At 39.2% G+C, this 17662-nt stretch overlaps 1 protein-coding gene across 1 annotated transcript in view; it reads left to right on the top strand.

Annotated features, from left to right (window-relative positions):
- The window catches only part of LOC115209237 (tyrosine-protein kinase CSK), a 45393-nt gene extending 29801 nt beyond the window's left edge, over positions 1-15592 (top strand). Inside the window, exons 5-9 of the mRNA XM_029777516.2 lie at positions 537-695; positions 4443-4542; positions 7137-7232; positions 10701-10787; positions 15174-15592. Of these exons, the coding sequence (XP_029633376.1) occupies positions 537-695; positions 4443-4542; positions 7137-7232; positions 10701-10787; positions 15174-15350 (619 nt within the window). The 3' untranslated portion in view covers positions 15351-15592. The remainder of the gene's footprint in view (positions 1-536; positions 696-4442; positions 4543-7136; positions 7233-10700; positions 10788-15173) is intronic.
- Positions 15593-17662: the final 2070 nt, after the last annotated feature.

Genomic DNA, 17662 nt, shown 5'->3' with positions numbered 1-17662 from the left:
AGTAAGTACAGTATAATCCAGAATTAACAGAAATAATTCTGTTGATTAAACCAGTGGTTCCCAAAGTAAGCGGTATTGCCTTGCTAGGAGCAGTGAAAGTTCCAAGAGGGTGTTGAAGAAAAGTGGGGCCCATAATGGAGTAGTGATTCATGTAAAAATTGGGGTGATAATGGGGTAGCAATTCACGTAAAAACAACAAAATAATGGGTTCATTAGGTTAAGTTTTATTTGTGAAATGCAGTTGTTTTGAATTTGCTTCAGAAAGTGATCTATGTTTGTGATGGTTAGTTAGGGTGGGGATGCTAGGAATGTGGCCTGGGTGTCAAGGGGGCTGCAGCCCGAAAAAGTTAGGGCATCACTGGCTTAAACAACTGAGACATTCATTTGTTGGATAAAATTTGACGGGGACAAAAAGTTGCACTGACAGCCATTTTGTCAGAGATAGAGTAGCTATATTTTAGTGACTATAAGTACAATACTGTACTACACTAGCTACAGCAGATTACATTAACTGTTTCTCATTTTTTATTTTGCAGTACGTTGAATCACCGAAATGTATTACAGCTAATTGGCGTCGTGCTTGACAAGGATGTTTACCTAGTTATGGAATATATGGATGAAGGAAATCTCGCAAACTACCTACGGTCTCGAGGTAGAGATAGCATCACTGAGGAATGGCAACTGAATTCATCATTGTAAGATACTAGCATTGTATATATATATATATATATGTGTGTGTGTGTGTGTGTGTATATGTATGTATATATATATATTTTTTTTTCTTTTAGTTGTCTTGACTGTTGCCTTTAGTCAAACAAATCGACCCCAGGACTTATTCTTTGTATGCCTAGTACTTATTCTATTGGTCTCCTTTGCCAAACAACTAAGTTATGGGGTTGTAAACACATCATCGGTTATCAAGTGATGGTGGGGGGACAAACACACACACACAGTTTTCGGTCGGCCCAAGGCTATAGTAGAAGACACTTGCCCAAGGTGAACCTGGAATCATGTGGTTGGTGAACAAGCTACTCATCACACAGCCACTTCTGTGTCTTTATATATATAATTTTTGTTATTGTAATCCTCTTTGATTATTTTTGTATGTTTTCTTGCTGAATCATTACCTCTGACTAAGGATAAAGGTTGAGAAGCTAAGTGACTAAACGCTTTCAACTTGAAAAAAATAAATAAACAACAGCAAAATTTGATATATGTGATATTAAAAATAGAAAATATTTTCCTGTGGTCGAACATGTTTTCATGGAAAATGAGGAACAAACAACACTGTTTAAGTGATAGTCAGGCTCATTTACAACTATTACTTAACTTCAAGGAAAGGAGAAATAAACACGCACAAATAGCTGGTCCCTCTGTTGGGTCAACATTTGGCAGACTCTTTCTCCCATTCATTCTCTTCATTTAGCAATCATTCATAGTGGTGTCTCCAAGTCTCTCTCTTTGCAGCCTCATTAAATGCAAGTGAGTCATTATCCATGCAGATATATTTTTCTGCATTATCCATGCAGATATATTTTTCTCTCCTATGACATCATGATTCTCTCTCACAGACTGTCTTGCAATACGAGACACTTCAAGTCTTTGGTCCTCACGATGCAGAACATTGGCAAATTTTTCTGCTTCCCCTCTGGCTAAGTAAACCTGTCTCCTAGCTTCCCTTCTGGCAATCTGATACAGTTCCCTGCTACAACCACACTTCCAGTCCTTCCGTGCCTGTTTCTTTTTCGTAATGGCCCTGTCAACTACATTGTTCCACCATTATGTTACCTTAGGGTGAGAGGGGACTTTGCACCAACCACAGGTCTGGTCAGTAGACTTCAACAGGTTGTCCTGTAGGAACTTCCAGTTGTCCTCCACATTGTGTGATGCTATATCCACCTCTTTTTTGTCAAAAGCTTCAAGCAATATGTCTCTAAATCTCTGTCCATTCAGAGGATCCTTAAGCTTCCAGACCCTTCTTTTCCATGCTGGTTGTCTTCTGGGTAGCCATTTAGCCCTGATCCTGAAGTTGCTAACTACTAACCTATGTAGGGAGGGGTGCATTCTTCATCTGGGAAATTTTGGTATTTATGAGTAGCCATCTTTCCTGTTTCCTGGCCAGAATGTAGTTAACCAGACTTGTAGGTGAACAGGTGACTGGCAGGTTTTCTGAAGTTACTATTACAGATCATAAGATCATTTGCATCACAGAACTCCAGCAGCCTTATTCCCTCCCCATTGCAGGAGCCAAAATTATTGCCAACATATACACTGTGGAAGCTCCCTGGATGTTGTTCAACATGACCATTGAAGTTGCCAGCCACAAAGAGAAGATCCCTGTTATTGTCGATGAGTTAGTCTGCAAGAGGGTGTAGTTTATTTTTTTGTTAAATGCTTCTCTTACTAGGAAGATAGTGCCAGTAGTACTTCTCCTTAGTACAAAATCAAACTGCATTTCATCTAGGTTAATGCTCTTCTTAATCAGATGGGCTTCAACCCTTTTTGTAACTTTCATGACTTGGTCCAGCACTTTGATACCTTTGTGATTACTTCTGTGTACGGCATCTCCTTTACCTTTGTGGCACTTGACTATAATGCTGCTACACCAGTCATTGGGATATGACCCTTCTGGATAACCTGATTAACTTTTTAGATGACTGGGCTATATCCCACTCAGCCAGCTATTTTAAGCATCTCAATAATAATTCCTAAGGGGCCAAGGGCTTTCCCAGTCTTCATATCGTTTTATCCATCAGGCTGCTGTCAACTTGGATAGCCAGTCCCTCTGTTGGGTCCACATCGTATTCAAAGAATCCATAAGCTTCCAAATCTTTCTTTTCCAGACCACTAGAAATGAAAGGATTATCAAAGCTCCTGAAGTTCTAAAACAGGGGTGGGGAAACTTTTTAGTGTGGCAGGCAAAAATTTTCAAAAAAAGGTCCACAGGTAGATCACAAGTTTTAACTCTTATATCTGTGTATATATCTTGTATATATCCATGTATAATTTGATATACATTAATAAAGATAAGTTTAACATATTCAATTAACATGTAACATGCCGCCACTGAATTTAGGACGTTTATATTACTTATGAGGTATTTTATATTTTTTAGCTAGAGTGTAGTTGGGTCTCAAGGGGGTGGTACAAACCTAGCAATATGTGTTTTATAGTGAAAACAAAAAATTTCCATTCAAATGGCAATTGCTGGACGGTTTTCTGTTTGAGTCTAACTGTTTTAAGTTGTGGAAATGCAATCTATGTCGCAAAGAGGCATACGAGTATTGTATCAATTTTATAATGGAAAAATTGACTATATTTTGTACATACAAATATGCCAGCCTGTGGGTGCAATAAAATGGGCTCGCCTGTACAATTGCACCCATGGGTGGGGGTTTCTCCTCCCCTGTTCTAAAAGGTGGTGAGATCAGATCTCAGCATGTTGGGCATGGAAAAATGGTTGTTAATCATTAAATGGCATCCAAAGATCTGTAATTTCTTGTGGAAATGTTTTCTTGTTCTGCCTGTCTTGTATTAGCATAAACATTGAAGATAAATTTCATAAATTTTTTCTCCTCTAAACTGGTATTTACCATTGACCACATCTTTACTTGTGTTCATTCTTCACCTTTATTCCCATCTCTATCCATCTGTCACTCTCTTTTCATACTTTTCTGGCTTGTTGGCTCCTGTCACATCATTCAACTAACATGCCACTATTGAAAATGGTCATTAAACAATTTACACTAGAGTTAACATTTTCTCTCTTACACATTATATGCACTAATTTTAGATAGGAAAAGAAATTAAAAAGACTTAATCTGCATATCTATCTCTTTATCTTTCTGACATAAATTGACGATATCAGACATACTGTTGTTGGTGGAATAGACGCACTTTTTTTTTAAAAAAAAAGCAGTGTTTAAAATAAAAATCCCACCAAGCCCTATTTGTGAAGTTGAGCCTATATTTCATGCTTGAATGTTCTAAAAGCTTTTTGCTGCTAATATATCCTTGTTTTTTCTTATGTCATCTAATACATATTTCTTTACTACCCACAAGGGGACAAACCCACAGAGGGGACAAACAAGGACAGACAAATGGATTAAATCGATTATATCGACCCCAGTGTGTAACTGGTACTTATTTAATCGACCCCGAAAGGATGAAAGGCTAAATCGACCTTGGCGGAATTTGAACTCAGAACGTAATGGCATTTTGGCCGGCACAGTATATACAACTTTGGCTAGGGCATTAAATGCTTTACCTCTTGGAAATTAAAACAAGTGATAGATATGTAATCCAGATCCCTCCAGTAGCTTGTTTCTTTCTTTTTCTGTCTCAAGTCAATGCTGATAATGTCTAATATATTTTACTTTGAAAAGTTTAGTTAATTCCTTTTCTATTTTTCTTCTTTTCATTTTGCATGTGTCTGACTGTAGTGATATTTGTGTAGGAATGGAATATCTGGAAGGTAAGCATCTGGTCCATTGTGATCTTGCTGCTCGGAACATTCTTTTGAGTAATTGTGGCAAAGTAAAGGTAAGTTATTTGAGTCTCTTTACTCTTTTACTTGTTTCAGTCATTTGACTGTGGCCATGCTGGAGCACTGCCTTTAGTTGAGCAAATCGACCCCGGGACTTATTCTTTGTAAGCCCAGTACTTATTCTATCGGTCTCTTTTGCCGAACCGCTAAGTGACGGGGACGTAAACACACCAGCATCGGTTGTCAAGCAGTGCTAGGGGGACAAACACAGACACACATATATATATATATATACGATATATACGACAGGCTTCTTTCAGTTTCCATCTGCCAAATCCACTCACAAGGCATTGGTCGGCCCGGGGCTATAGCAGAAGACACTTGCCCAAGATGCCACGCAGTGGAACTGAACCCGGAACCATGTGGTTGGTTAGCAAGCTACTTACCACACAGCCACTCCTGTGCCTATTAAGTCTACCTCTTAATATTTATATAAATACAGAGAAACCATGTGTTCACCTCTTCAGCAAGACACCTTCCCCTCTCCTTTCATATTCTTCAGTACCATACCCAACTCAGTTGGAGTTACGGAAGCAACCAATACATTTTGTAAAGTGGTTGGCATTAAGAATGACATCCAGCTGTAGTCACATGACTGTGACTGTTTTGCATATTTCTCTCTCATACACACATACACACTATCACCACAATAACCCTTTTGCATTTTTTCCATGTTGGTATGGTTTGGGTGAGTCATTATTGTAGTTAAGATGGGGCTATGTCTCACTAGTATGTTTCATTTATGGCATAACTTCAATAGTTAAATATCTTTCTAATTGCCAACCGCTTAACAGCATGTACCTTGTTAGTGAAATTTATTAGACAAAAACTGTATGGTATCTTGTCATATATATCATCATTGTTTAATGTCCATATTCCATACTAGCATGGGTTGGACATTTGACAGGATCTGATGCATCAAATATTGCATAACAATCCAGTGTCTGCTTTGGCATAGTTCCCACAGCTGATACTCTTGAAGGGGTTTAAATATGAGAGAAGAGGGTAGCAGAGCAGGTTCGTGTAGGAGAGCTGCATGGCTATTCATATGTAGAAGAAAGGGTGAGAATGATAAGTAGGAGCTGCATAGAGATTAATAATGCTGCTAAGGTGTCCAGGTGACTCCTCAAGGAATGAGGTAAACAAAAGTGAGTGGGGAGAGAGGAACTAGGTGTGTGGAAAGTTGTAGGTTTGTAAGAGTTTATAGGGGAGCAAGAGACAAGGAGAGGGGAGGCAGGCAACAACTGTAAAGATTGGGTAGGGTTGAAGGGCAGATGTAAGGAGTGTTGGATAAGGTATGGGGGAATGACCAATGATCCATGAATTGGGAAAAGTAAAGGGATGCAGAAGAAAGTAGGGGAATCAGCAGCAGGATTATAATGATGATACAGTTGACAGGGAGATGATAGGAGAGAGAGAGATGACATGTGGTTGGGTAGGCTGCAGAAGTGTGCTTGAGGAGAGATAATTTGGTGGTACAGTGGTGGGGGTGGGGGAATGATCAGTGTAACATTTGGGTGGAGAGAACAATATTAATGGCTGAAGAATGGCTAACAAGTGAAACGGTCCAGTCCATAACAACATGGAAAAAGTAGACATAAACAGTAATAATCATCATCATCATTTAACGTCCGTTTTCCATGCTAGCCACTCCATGAGTGTAGTGGGTGATTTTTTATGTGCCACCGGCACAGGGGCCAGAGGAGGCTGGCAAACAGCCATGATCAGTTGGTGCTTTTACGTGTCACCAACACGGACGCCAGTCAGGCGGCACTGGCATCTGCCATGTTCGGACAGTGCTTTTTACATGTCACTGGCACAGGTATCTTAACTACAATTTCCATTTGATTTTTATTTTGATGTTGGTGTAATAATGTTTAAAAGAATAGCTCTCTCTTAAAATATACAAATTATTTTGTATCTGTTTTTCTCTGTTTCATACTTTTCTGTCCTTGTTAAACAGTGTTGGATACAAATGAGGATGCAGTTTCAAAAACAAGCATGTTGTATTATATACATGATAGCAATGCAGTTCATATATACATGTAGGTTTCCAGTCATGAAGCACATGGCTTAGTGGTTAGGGTATTTGACTCATGATCATAAGGCCGTGAGTTCAATACCTGGTTGTGCATTGTGTCCTTGAACAATGTGCTTTATTTCATGTTACTCTAGTCCACTCAGTTGGCAAAAATGAATTGTACCTGTAATTCAAAGGGCCAGCCTTGTCACATTGAATTTCCCTAAGAACTACATTAAGGGTACACATGTCTGTGGAGTGCTCAGTTACTTGCATGATAATTTCACGAGCAGTCTGTTCCGTTGATTGGATCAACTGGAACCCTTGTTATCGTAATTGATGGAGTACCAATTTTTGTCTCTTTATTGGTTTCCAGTCTATATAAGGTTTTTATCTACTCAACATGTTTGTATATATGATATTTATATACTATTCAAATATAGATGTATTATATTTCAAACTGCTCATCACCATCTAATTTAGGGTATTTTCACCTGTTTTATAAATGCAGAAAGCCAGAGTCAAATGTTAGTAACTGTAAGTTTATTGTATGTAGGTTTTCTTTTACAGATATCTGATTTTGGTTTATCCAATCACACTGGAGCTTTAGATAAAAGGATTAAGTTTCCTATAAAATGGGCTGCACCAGAAGCTATTGTTGACAGAGTAAGTTTATTTATATGTTACTTAAAATATTCTGATTGGCAACTCACCACAGCAAACAAAAAAGGACCATATGGGTTTGAAATATGTAGCCTTTAGTTATGAGCCAATGGTAGAGCTTTTATGTGGGCCTAGTAGAAATAGTTGTCACATCTATTATATCTACTGTCTAAGAAAAAGAAGAAAAAAAAGTTGCTTTTGCTAGTTTTTGATGCCTCTAAAAGCTTAACCCTAACCCTAAAAACACAAGAGTTCCTGATTAAAATGCCCTTTAGTCATAAGTCTGCCAGTCAAAATTAAGCAATTTTGTGTGTCCTTATTTTCTTGCTGATCAATCAGATTTGAAATGTCAATGACTCGTAACAACATTTGTTACATAATGTAGGTTAAAGATAAGCTAATGTTTGCTTTTATATATATATATGTGTGTGTGTGTGCTTTTCCATGCTGGCCTAGATTAGAAAGGGAGTCTATTTGAGGGATGATTATATGGTCAAATGCTCTGGTCTTATCTGCTTTTCAAGTAACGAATTGTTTTCATTCCCCAGGTCTTTGTAAGTGCAGGGTGACTGGTTCTAATATCAATAGAGAATGTCAACATCATTACTATTTTGTTCAATTAGTGATAAGCACAGAATATCAACATTTACATATATTTACATGTGCATACACATACACTCGATATGAACTGTTCTCCTGTGGTTTTCATCTACCTAATTCACTCACAAGGCTATAATGGCAGACTCTTGGCCGTGTTGGGGTATAGTGAGATTGAACTTGAAATCATGTTGTCATGAAGTGAACTTCTTAACCACACAGCTATGCTTGTGTCTATGATCAGCTGTTTATAATGATCTTAAGCTTAAGACATCTGGTCATTTAATTGCTTGTCTTATTTAAGTCATTGAACTGCAGCTTTGCTGGGGCACGACTTTGAAGAATTTTAGTCCAACAAATTGAACCCAGTCCTTATTAAATTTGGTAATTATTCTGTTGGTCTCTTTTGCTGAACTGTTAAGTTACAGGTATGTAAAGAAACTAGCACTGATTTTCAAGTAATGGAGGAATAACACACACACACACATGCATATATATATGAGGCAGACTTCCACATAACTTCTAGTTGTCAAGCAATGGTGGGATGCCAAATATAAAGATACACATATATGACAGCTGTCAACTTGTTCATGAGTATGACTCTCACTGACAAAGCAATGCCTGTGCAAAATATTAGGTCCCAATAAGTCTCATTCCACCCTACTGACATGATCCCAGGCAAGATATCAGGCATCTATCATGCCTCCATCAGGCATCTACCATACTCTGAATGCTTTGCTTCCCTGGGCATAGATACATTGAAGCTCTGACATCTGGCAACTGACTTAGTAAACACCCACAAAATTATTAGCCATCACATCAACAATCATCTTGAGTACCTTTTTGAGCTCCATGTGTCTAACACACGTGGGCATGCCTACAAGGTCAGAAAACAGCACAGCTCCTTTGACTTTCGGAAATATTTTTTCACTCTCTTGCTGAAGCATGGAACAAACTACCTGCATCAGTTGTTAGTAGCCTTTAAAACCTCCATGCTTCCTGAAATTCGCCAACACTACACCTGATATCTGCCCCTGTTTGTAAACATAAGGACACAGAATGATTGTGTCACATGGCCAACTGGAAACGGTGTTTCCTGGGGCTAATTAGCAATAGCATTCTTCCCTTTCCTGGGACTGCTACATTAAGTTGGCAACAAACCATCACTTTATCATGCTGCTACTGTATAAGTCTCTGAGAGATTTAGAAATGTAATATTTCTAATTTTGTAGATCAGTGAATTTATTTCACTTGAAATCTATATGCTTTCAAAGGTAAATAAGCATCGGCAGCTAGCAGGCCACGCCTTTTTCATCTGCGACACAGTGTTGTTTTCAGTTGTTACCATTGGTATGTGAGTTCGTCTCCTGTTCTGTTATTGTGAATTTATCTTATATTTGAATTGAAAATTTTATTGGAATTTGAACTGGTGTCCTGTGGAAAACTGTAACTTTTGCCCTATGGGGTAGAAGATTTCTGTAAATTTATTGAACTGTGTCTTTATGAAGACAATTTCTGGAAATTTTCATGTCATTTGTGACCAACGAAGTTATGGATACTCAACCAGCTGTCAGCTATGCTACAGCAGCAGGAAGGGGTGTAAATAGTGATGTTGTGCAGATCAAGGAGGTAAAATTCCATGAAGGAAGGCTAAAAAAAGCTAACAAGCTAATAGTTAAAGAAAGAAGCAGCATGAGAACTGGGGTCAATGTAATTGACTTGTCACCTCCTCTGAAATTGCTAGCCTTGTGCCAAAATTTGAAACCAATATAGGAGAGTACTGAGTAAGAATTTAATGTAAGTGGGATGGTCATACATGGTACAACATATTGACCAGATCTGAAGATTAATCTACAATTATTTATTAGATGGTCAAGCATTCACCTATGAGGTCTAATTACTGTTTCTACATACATTTAATGAGAAACCTTTGTTATTGCTCAACGTGCTAAAAATAGGTGTCAGCTCTCTACAAATCATATTCAACCATCTTAGAAAAGAACAACATAAATGGTCATTGATAATGTCCCTTAAAGGTACTTTGGACTGGGGTTAAACAATAACATCTAGCATATCCAACTTAGTGAATGCACATGGCCTAGTGGTGAGGATGATGTACTCACAATTACAAGATCATGGTTTTGATTCTTGGGCGAGTTCTTGAGCAAAGCATTTGATTTCATATTACTTTAGTTCACTTAGATGTAATTGAGTGACCTTGGGACGCACTGGCATCCTATTCAGTGGGAATGCCGATGATCTTGGCCACTTATGCACCATAGAAACTAGGTAACTGGCCCTATGCGTCCTAGTTCTCAAGACAGTAATTAATGACTAAGGGCTGATGATATTTAGCATATGCAAACAAAAAGGCTAATCATCGTTTAATGTCTGCTTTCCATACTGGCATAGGTTGGACGGTTTGACTGAGGACTGGCAAGCCAGGCAGCTGCACCAGGCTCCAATCTGATCTGGCAAGGTTTCTACTGCTGGATGCCCTTCCTAATGCCAACCACACCCAGAGTATAGTGGGTGCTTTTTACATGCAACCGACTTGGGAACCAGTCAGGCAGCACTGGCAACGACCACTCTTGAATGGTGCTTTTTATGTGCCACTGGCATAGGACCAGTCAGGCAGTACTGGCATCAACCATGCTTAAATGGTGCTTTTTACATGCCACCAGCACAGGAGCCAGTCCGATGGGAAAATTATTATTGCAATTATCAAGTAACCCAGGACAGTATTACTTGATCAGATGTATCATACAAACTTGTAATTGTTATGGTATTGAATATAAATTTTAAGAGATCCTTTTTTTCTGCTGTTTTTTTTTTCATGGAAATAAAAAGTTTTCTTATTTGTGTTACATTCAGGTTTTCACCTGTAAATGTGATGTTTGGAGTTTTGGTGTGTTGCTGTGGGAAATCTTTTCGTTTGGCAAGATACCTTACCCAGGTGTTGTAAGTATCCTGTTTAAATTTTTATGAAATTGAAATTTTATAAGAAATATCCATATATCTTGATCAACCGATCGTGGCTGATGCCAGACCCCTCTGGCACCTGTGCAGGTGGCACGTAAAAAGCACCCACTACACTCGCGGAGTGGTTGGCGTTAGGAAGCGCAACCAGCTGTAGAAACACTGCCAGATCAGACTGGAGCCTGGAGCAGCCCCTGGCTCCCCAGACCCCGGTCGAACCGTCCAACCTGTGCTAGCGTGGAAAACGGATGTTAAACGATGATGATGATGATGATTCCTAATTTTTGTTAATATTTAAAAACAACCAAAATACATTTGTGTGTGTATATCTGTCATGGTGGCATAAATTGGATAGATGAATTGTATTATGCATTATTTTGTGCCATATTGATGAAACAATGCCCTCATATATGTTGAAACTACTTCTTCCTAAGTCTTTATTGTTAGAAGTGTCTGTTCTCAATTCATGGATCTTTCTTCATTTTTATGTCCACATTCATGTAGGCATCTTTCCTGCCAGCATAAAATCTATATCCCCATGTAAGCACTTATTTTTGAAGTGAACACCATGTGACTTTCATGTCAGTATAACCTCAAGCACTACTTCTAATTTTCTAATCTACTTTCTGAGTATAAGGTGTTCTTCACCTAGCTTATCAGATTACATTTGATCAATTACACTAAATTTGTTCTTTTTAATCATCTCAGTCAGATTCTCTAAGTTTTTATTATTTTAACTATTATTGTTTATTTCATGAGTAAAAAGTAATATTGAAGCCTACTTGTGGAAATGGAGGTCTCTAGATTTTGTTGGTTAGTCAAGTAAAGATCATCATCATTGTTTAATGTCTGCTTTCCATGCTAGCATGGGTTGGACGATTTGACTGAGGTCTGGAAAACCAGATGGCTGCACCAGACTCCAATCTGATTCGGCAGAGTTTCTACAGCTGGATGCCCTTTTTAACGCCAACCACTCTGAGAGTGTAGTGGGTGCTTTTATGTGTCACCGGCACATGGGCCAGTCAGGCTGTACTGGCAACGGCCACGCTCAAATGGTGCTTTTTATGTGCCACCTGCACAGGAGCCAGTCCAGCGACACTGGCAACGACCTCGCTCGAATGTTTTTCACGTGCCAGTAAGGCGATGCAGGTAACGATCATGCTTGAATGGTGCTTTTTACATGCCAATTTGAATAAAGATGAAAGTGACAAACTTAGCTTATAAATGGATTGTCCTTGAACAATCTGGAGGTAATTGGTAAATACAAGAATGGTAAAATACTCAAATGCATTGAGTAGGAACTAATGATTAAGGTTGCATTGATATAAGGCACATAGTGTTTGGGTGGAAAATATTCTCATATAATCGAAAGACTGGAGATATGCTGTGATTGAGAAGACCTGGCAACTAAGGTGATATCAGTCATGGCCTACACCAGTGTTGCATAACCAACCCATTTAAAAAGTACCTTGAATCGTCAGCCGACATGCCGTGCTTGAGGAGACCTATTGAGTCAAGTAAAATCAAAATCAAATGGAATTGTAGTTGTGGCCGATACCAGTGCCACCTGACTGGCTCTCGTGCTGGTAGCATGCAATAAGCACCATTCATATGTGGGTCGTTGCCAGTGCCACTGACTGGCTCCCTGTGCCGGTGGGACATAAAAAGCACCACCTGAATGTGGTTGATACCAACCCCCCACACCGACTGGCTTCAGTAGCATACAAAAAGCACTATCCGAACATGGCCAATGCCAATACCACCTGACTGGCTCCCATGCTAGTGGCACGTAAAGAGCACCCACTACACTCTCAGGGTGGGTGGAATTAGGAGGGGCGTCCAGCTGTAGAAACATTGCCAAATCAGATTGGAGCCTAGTGTGGCCTCCTGGCTTGCCAGTCCTCAGTCAAACCGTCCAACCCATGCCAGCATGGAAAATGGATGTTAAAAGATGATGATAATAATTACACAATATAACTTTTGAAATCAAGGATTTCATTATCATTCGTTTTCCATGATAGCATGGGTTGGATAGTTTGACAAATCCAAGGACTATGCCAAGCTCCATTGTCTACTTTAGCATGGTTGCTATGGTTGGATGCCCTTCCTAATGCCTACCACTATAGTGTACTGGGTGCTTTTTTATGTGGTATTAGCAATCAAAAAAGGATTTCATAAAATCCTTAGTTTAATATGGTTTTCAGAATAGAGTGTATTTTAAAATTTCTAGCCTTAAACACATACAACATATGCATTTATATTTTAAAGAGAAACTAAGACTATCATTCAGTATAAATAGAATCAATAAGCTGAGTTATGTGTATTTATTCTTTTATTTGTTTCAATCATTTAACTGTGGCCATACTGGAGCACTGCCTTTTTATTGATTTTTAAAAAACTTTTGATGAGTAATACTGGTTTTAGAAACTTTATTTTTGCTGCAATATATACTTTTGACCTAATCAAGTATATCCTGTTTGTATAACTGCAAATCCTTGTTGAGGTCAATGACAGATTATTTGTTAAGCAAGATAGATTTTATTTGCTTTTTTTTTTTTTTAGTTGCTTAAGCTTCCCATGTTGGAAATAGATAATTCATAGTAATTGGTTAAAATAAACGAGCAGCCAGCAATAAACTATTGTCAGGACTACTAAGGACATACGTAGACTTGTAAGAAATGAAGCTAGTATGCTCTGCTGGATGTGTAGTGTCAGTGTGTAAGCATTCCGAGAGAAAGTTTGGACATAAGAAGCATCAGATGTGGTGTGCAAGAGAGACGACTGCACTGATATGGTCATGTGATACATATGGATAAGGACAGCTGTGTGAAGAAGTATCAAACTCTAATGAAGGGAACCTGTGAAAGAATTAGACCCAGGAAGACATGGGACGAGGTGGTGAAGCACGATCTTTGAATGTTGGGCCTCATAGAGGCAATAACAAGTGACCAAGATCTTTTGGAGATATGCTTTGCTTGAGAAGATCTGTCAAGCCAAATGAGATCATAGTCGTGGCCAATGCTAGTTTCCTGTAACTGGCCTGTTAAAAGCACCCTTCAATCGTTGAACTATGCTTGTGAAGACCTGTCGAACCGAGTGAAATTCATAATCATGGCCAATGCCATCAGACTGGCACATAAAAAAAGCACCAAGTGTTGGGCCTCATGGAGACAGTGACAAGTGACCTTTGGTGATATACCATGCTCGTGTAGACCTGTGAAGCTAAGTGAGACCATGGCTAATCCCAGTGTCAGGTCAATGGCATGTAAAAAGCACCCATTACACCCTCAGAGTGGTTGGCATTAGGAAGAGCATCCAGTTGTAGAAACCTTGCCAAATCAGACTGGAACTTGATGCAGCCCCACCCCCACCCCCCAGTTTTCAGTCAAACCATCCAACCTATGCCGGCATGGAAAATGGATGTTAAACAATGATGATGATGACTCCAAGGCTTGCATTATTAGAAGTGTTTTTTTTCTTCATATAAAGTACTTAGAAAAGAAGGAGCAGTTTCCCATGATCTTTGTAGCTGGTTCCACCTGGACTGGTTATACTTGTGTGTTAGTAATTAGAGGAAAATGTGTGTATCTATGGCAGTTGGTCTTTTGATGTAGTCTAAATATAGTAATAGCACTATATTGTGAGTTGCACTTGTTTCAGTTATTTTTCATTTAATATCTGTTGTCTATGCTAGCATGGCTTAGGCAGGAGAAAAATTGATGCAGGAATTTTGTAGCTGGATCCTCTTCCAGATGGCCAAGTTTTACCTGTTTTTCAAATGAGGGATTCAAAAATGCAAAGCTAGTGGGTTATTTGAAAGAAAATGTTAGCAAATACCCCCGGTGCAGCCCAACCACAATGATGCTTCCATTGTTTCAGTATAATTTTTGTAAACATTCATGCGAGTACTGGCAATGACCTCGCTCGCATGTGTAAAAAGATTTGAGCGAGGTCGTTGCCAGTACTGCCTGATTGGCCCTCGTGCCGGTGGCACATAAAAGCACCCACTACACTCTCGGAGTGGTTGGCGTTAGGAAGGGCATCCAGCTGTAGAAACTCTGCCAGATCAAGACTGGAGCCTGGTGCAGCCATCTGGTTTGCCAGCCCTCAGTCAAACCGTCCAACCCATGCTAGCATGGAAAATGGACGTTAAACGATGATGATGATGATTCAGGCACATAAAGGTTTTTTAGTTTACACTTATCAAATTCCCTCAAATTCCAGGTAACGAGACCTAACACAAAGCCATATGATTGAGAAGCAAACTTAACCATACAGTTACGCTTGCACCCAGCCATTGTAAACTAATTTTCTTGTCTAATACAAAGATGTATTTACAACAGCTTGAATTTTAATTTCTTTCTACAGCCTGCATCTGACATTAAAGAGTTTATTGAAGAGGGTAACAGAATGGACATACCTGATGAGTGCCCCAGCAGTCTACGATCAATCATCCTGGTGACTTGGAAGCTGAATCCAGCTGACAGACCAACTTTTAAAAAACTGCTTGAATTAATGACTCCTTTATTTGGTAGCCTTGTTTGAAAGTAACATTTAAGCAGGATTTCTGAACAATGAATCTTTTATACTAACTCATACATTTCTATTTTATGTTAATCATTCACTTTCATTATCTGACCGAGAGAAATACACGTATCAATTCTATGTTAAGAAACAAGATTAAGCAATAAACTGCTTATATATATTACTCTGAGAAAGAAAATGTTGCTCTGGAACAAAACGAATCGTAAGTTGTAAACAATCAAATAAACAGTTTATTTTTTCTAGCTGTTCTATTTATTAAATCATTGTCATGAGATTCTGATGGAGAAGACCAGGTGAAATCTACAATGTTGTATCAACATTGTCCTGGAAACCATTTAAACAACTGTGTGAAAGAAAGGTAACAATGCAACAGTGTTCTTTTTCTCATCTCTATAAATTTGTGTCCTTATATCTATGTGTAAAGCATCATATATATATATATATATATTACATATATATTTATATATATCTATATTACATATATCATCATTGTCATTATCATTTAACGTCTGCTTTCCATGCTAGCATGGGTTGGACATATGACTGAGGGCTGGCGAACCAGATGGCTGCACCAGGTTTCAATCTTGATATGGCAGAATTTCTACAGCTGGATGCCCTTCCTAACGCCAACCACTCCGAAAGTGTAGTGGGTGATTTTACGTGCCTGTCAGGCGGCACTGGCAACGACCTTGCTCGAATCTTTTACACATGCCACCGGCACAGGTGCCAGTAAGGCGATGCTGGTAACGATCATGCTCGAATGATGTCGTTTACGTGCCACCAGCACAGAGGCCAGATAGCTGCTCTGGCAACGATCACGCTCGGATGGTGCTCTTAATACCCTACTAGCACGGGGCTTGAGTGCTAGTAATGTGACACTGGTAACGATCACACCTTTTAAGTGCCACTGGCACGCCCAAGAAGCGGGAGCAATAGCCATAGTCTTTATTGTTCTTCAGAGACTGATCTGATCGATGAAGTTGATTACTTGAGAATAGCATGTAATCTTGTATATTGTGTTCTGTATAAATCAGTGTCATCATTTAATGTATGTTTTCCAAGCTGACATGGGTTGGCCAATTTGACGAGCTGGCAAGCCAGAGAGCTACACCAGGCTTCAGCTGTCTGTTCTGGCATGATTTCTATGGCTTAATGCCTCATAATGCCAACCACTTTACAGAGTGTACTGGGTGCTTTTGACATGGCACCAGAACTGGTGCTTATGTGGCACCAGCATGGGTGGTTTTTCTGTAATACCATGTGTGTGTAAATATTGGTAACAAATATATTTAATTATTAATGGTCTAAGGTATTAACAGTTAGAAAGTTTTCTGCAAGCAAGTAATGTAATGTACACAAACAAAAAAAGTTTTGTTAGCTAAGCAGTGAATTATTGAATATGATTCTATGAGCAAGTGGATAAAACAATTGATTACTACCATATAGATAGCTAGTTCAGACTCACTGCAGTGTGTGTGTGTGTGTATATATATATATATATATATATATAAAAACATTTGAGCGAGGTCGTTGCCAGTGCCGCTGGACTGGCTCCTGTGCAGGTGGTACATAAAAAGCACCATTTGAGCGTGGCCGTTGCCAGTACTGCCTGACTGGTGCTTGTGCCGGTGGCACGTAAAAGCACCCACTACACTCTCGGAGTGGTTGGTGTTAGGAAGGGCATCCAGCTGTAGAAAGTCTGCCAGATCAGATCGAAGTCTGGTGCAGCCATCTGGTTCGCCAGACCTCAGTCAAATCGTCCAACGATGGAAAGCAGGCGTTAAACGATGATGATGATGATATATAGGACCATTGAGAATTCCAACTTAGTTTTTGGGATGTTAACTACAACACAGACTGGTATTCTCTGCAAAGGAATATTGAAGGAGCAAGAAAGACATTTGCTTCACAATCAACTTGCCTGAAAATAAATGCATACATTCCATCCTGTGGTGCGAGAAGACTAAAGTATTGTGAAATATCTAACTTTTTAGAGTCATCTCATTATATAGGAAATGACAAGGGACAGGAGTTGTGGAAATTTGCTGTACTTGAGAAGAAACGTCAAGCTAAGTAAAATCGCTGCCATCCATACATACAGGCAAGCCCTTAGCAGGTGCCAGTGCCACATAGAATGTACTTGTGCTGGTGGCATGTAAAAAGCACCCAGCACAATCAGTAGAGTGGTTGGTATTAGGAAAGGCATCAAGCCATAGAAACCATGCCACAACAGACAACTGGAGTCTGAACAGCTCCATGCCAAACCATCCAACCCATGCCAGCATGGAAAATGGACATTAAATGATGATGAT

This window comes from Octopus sinensis, linkage group LG3 (assembly GCF_006345805.1).
Source record: "Octopus sinensis linkage group LG3, ASM634580v1, whole genome shotgun sequence".
Lineage (NCBI taxonomy): Eukaryota > Metazoa > Mollusca > Cephalopoda > Octopoda > Octopodidae > Octopus > Octopus sinensis.
Note: the sequence above shows the minus strand (reverse complement) of the source record. Positions and strands in the feature narration are given on the sequence as shown.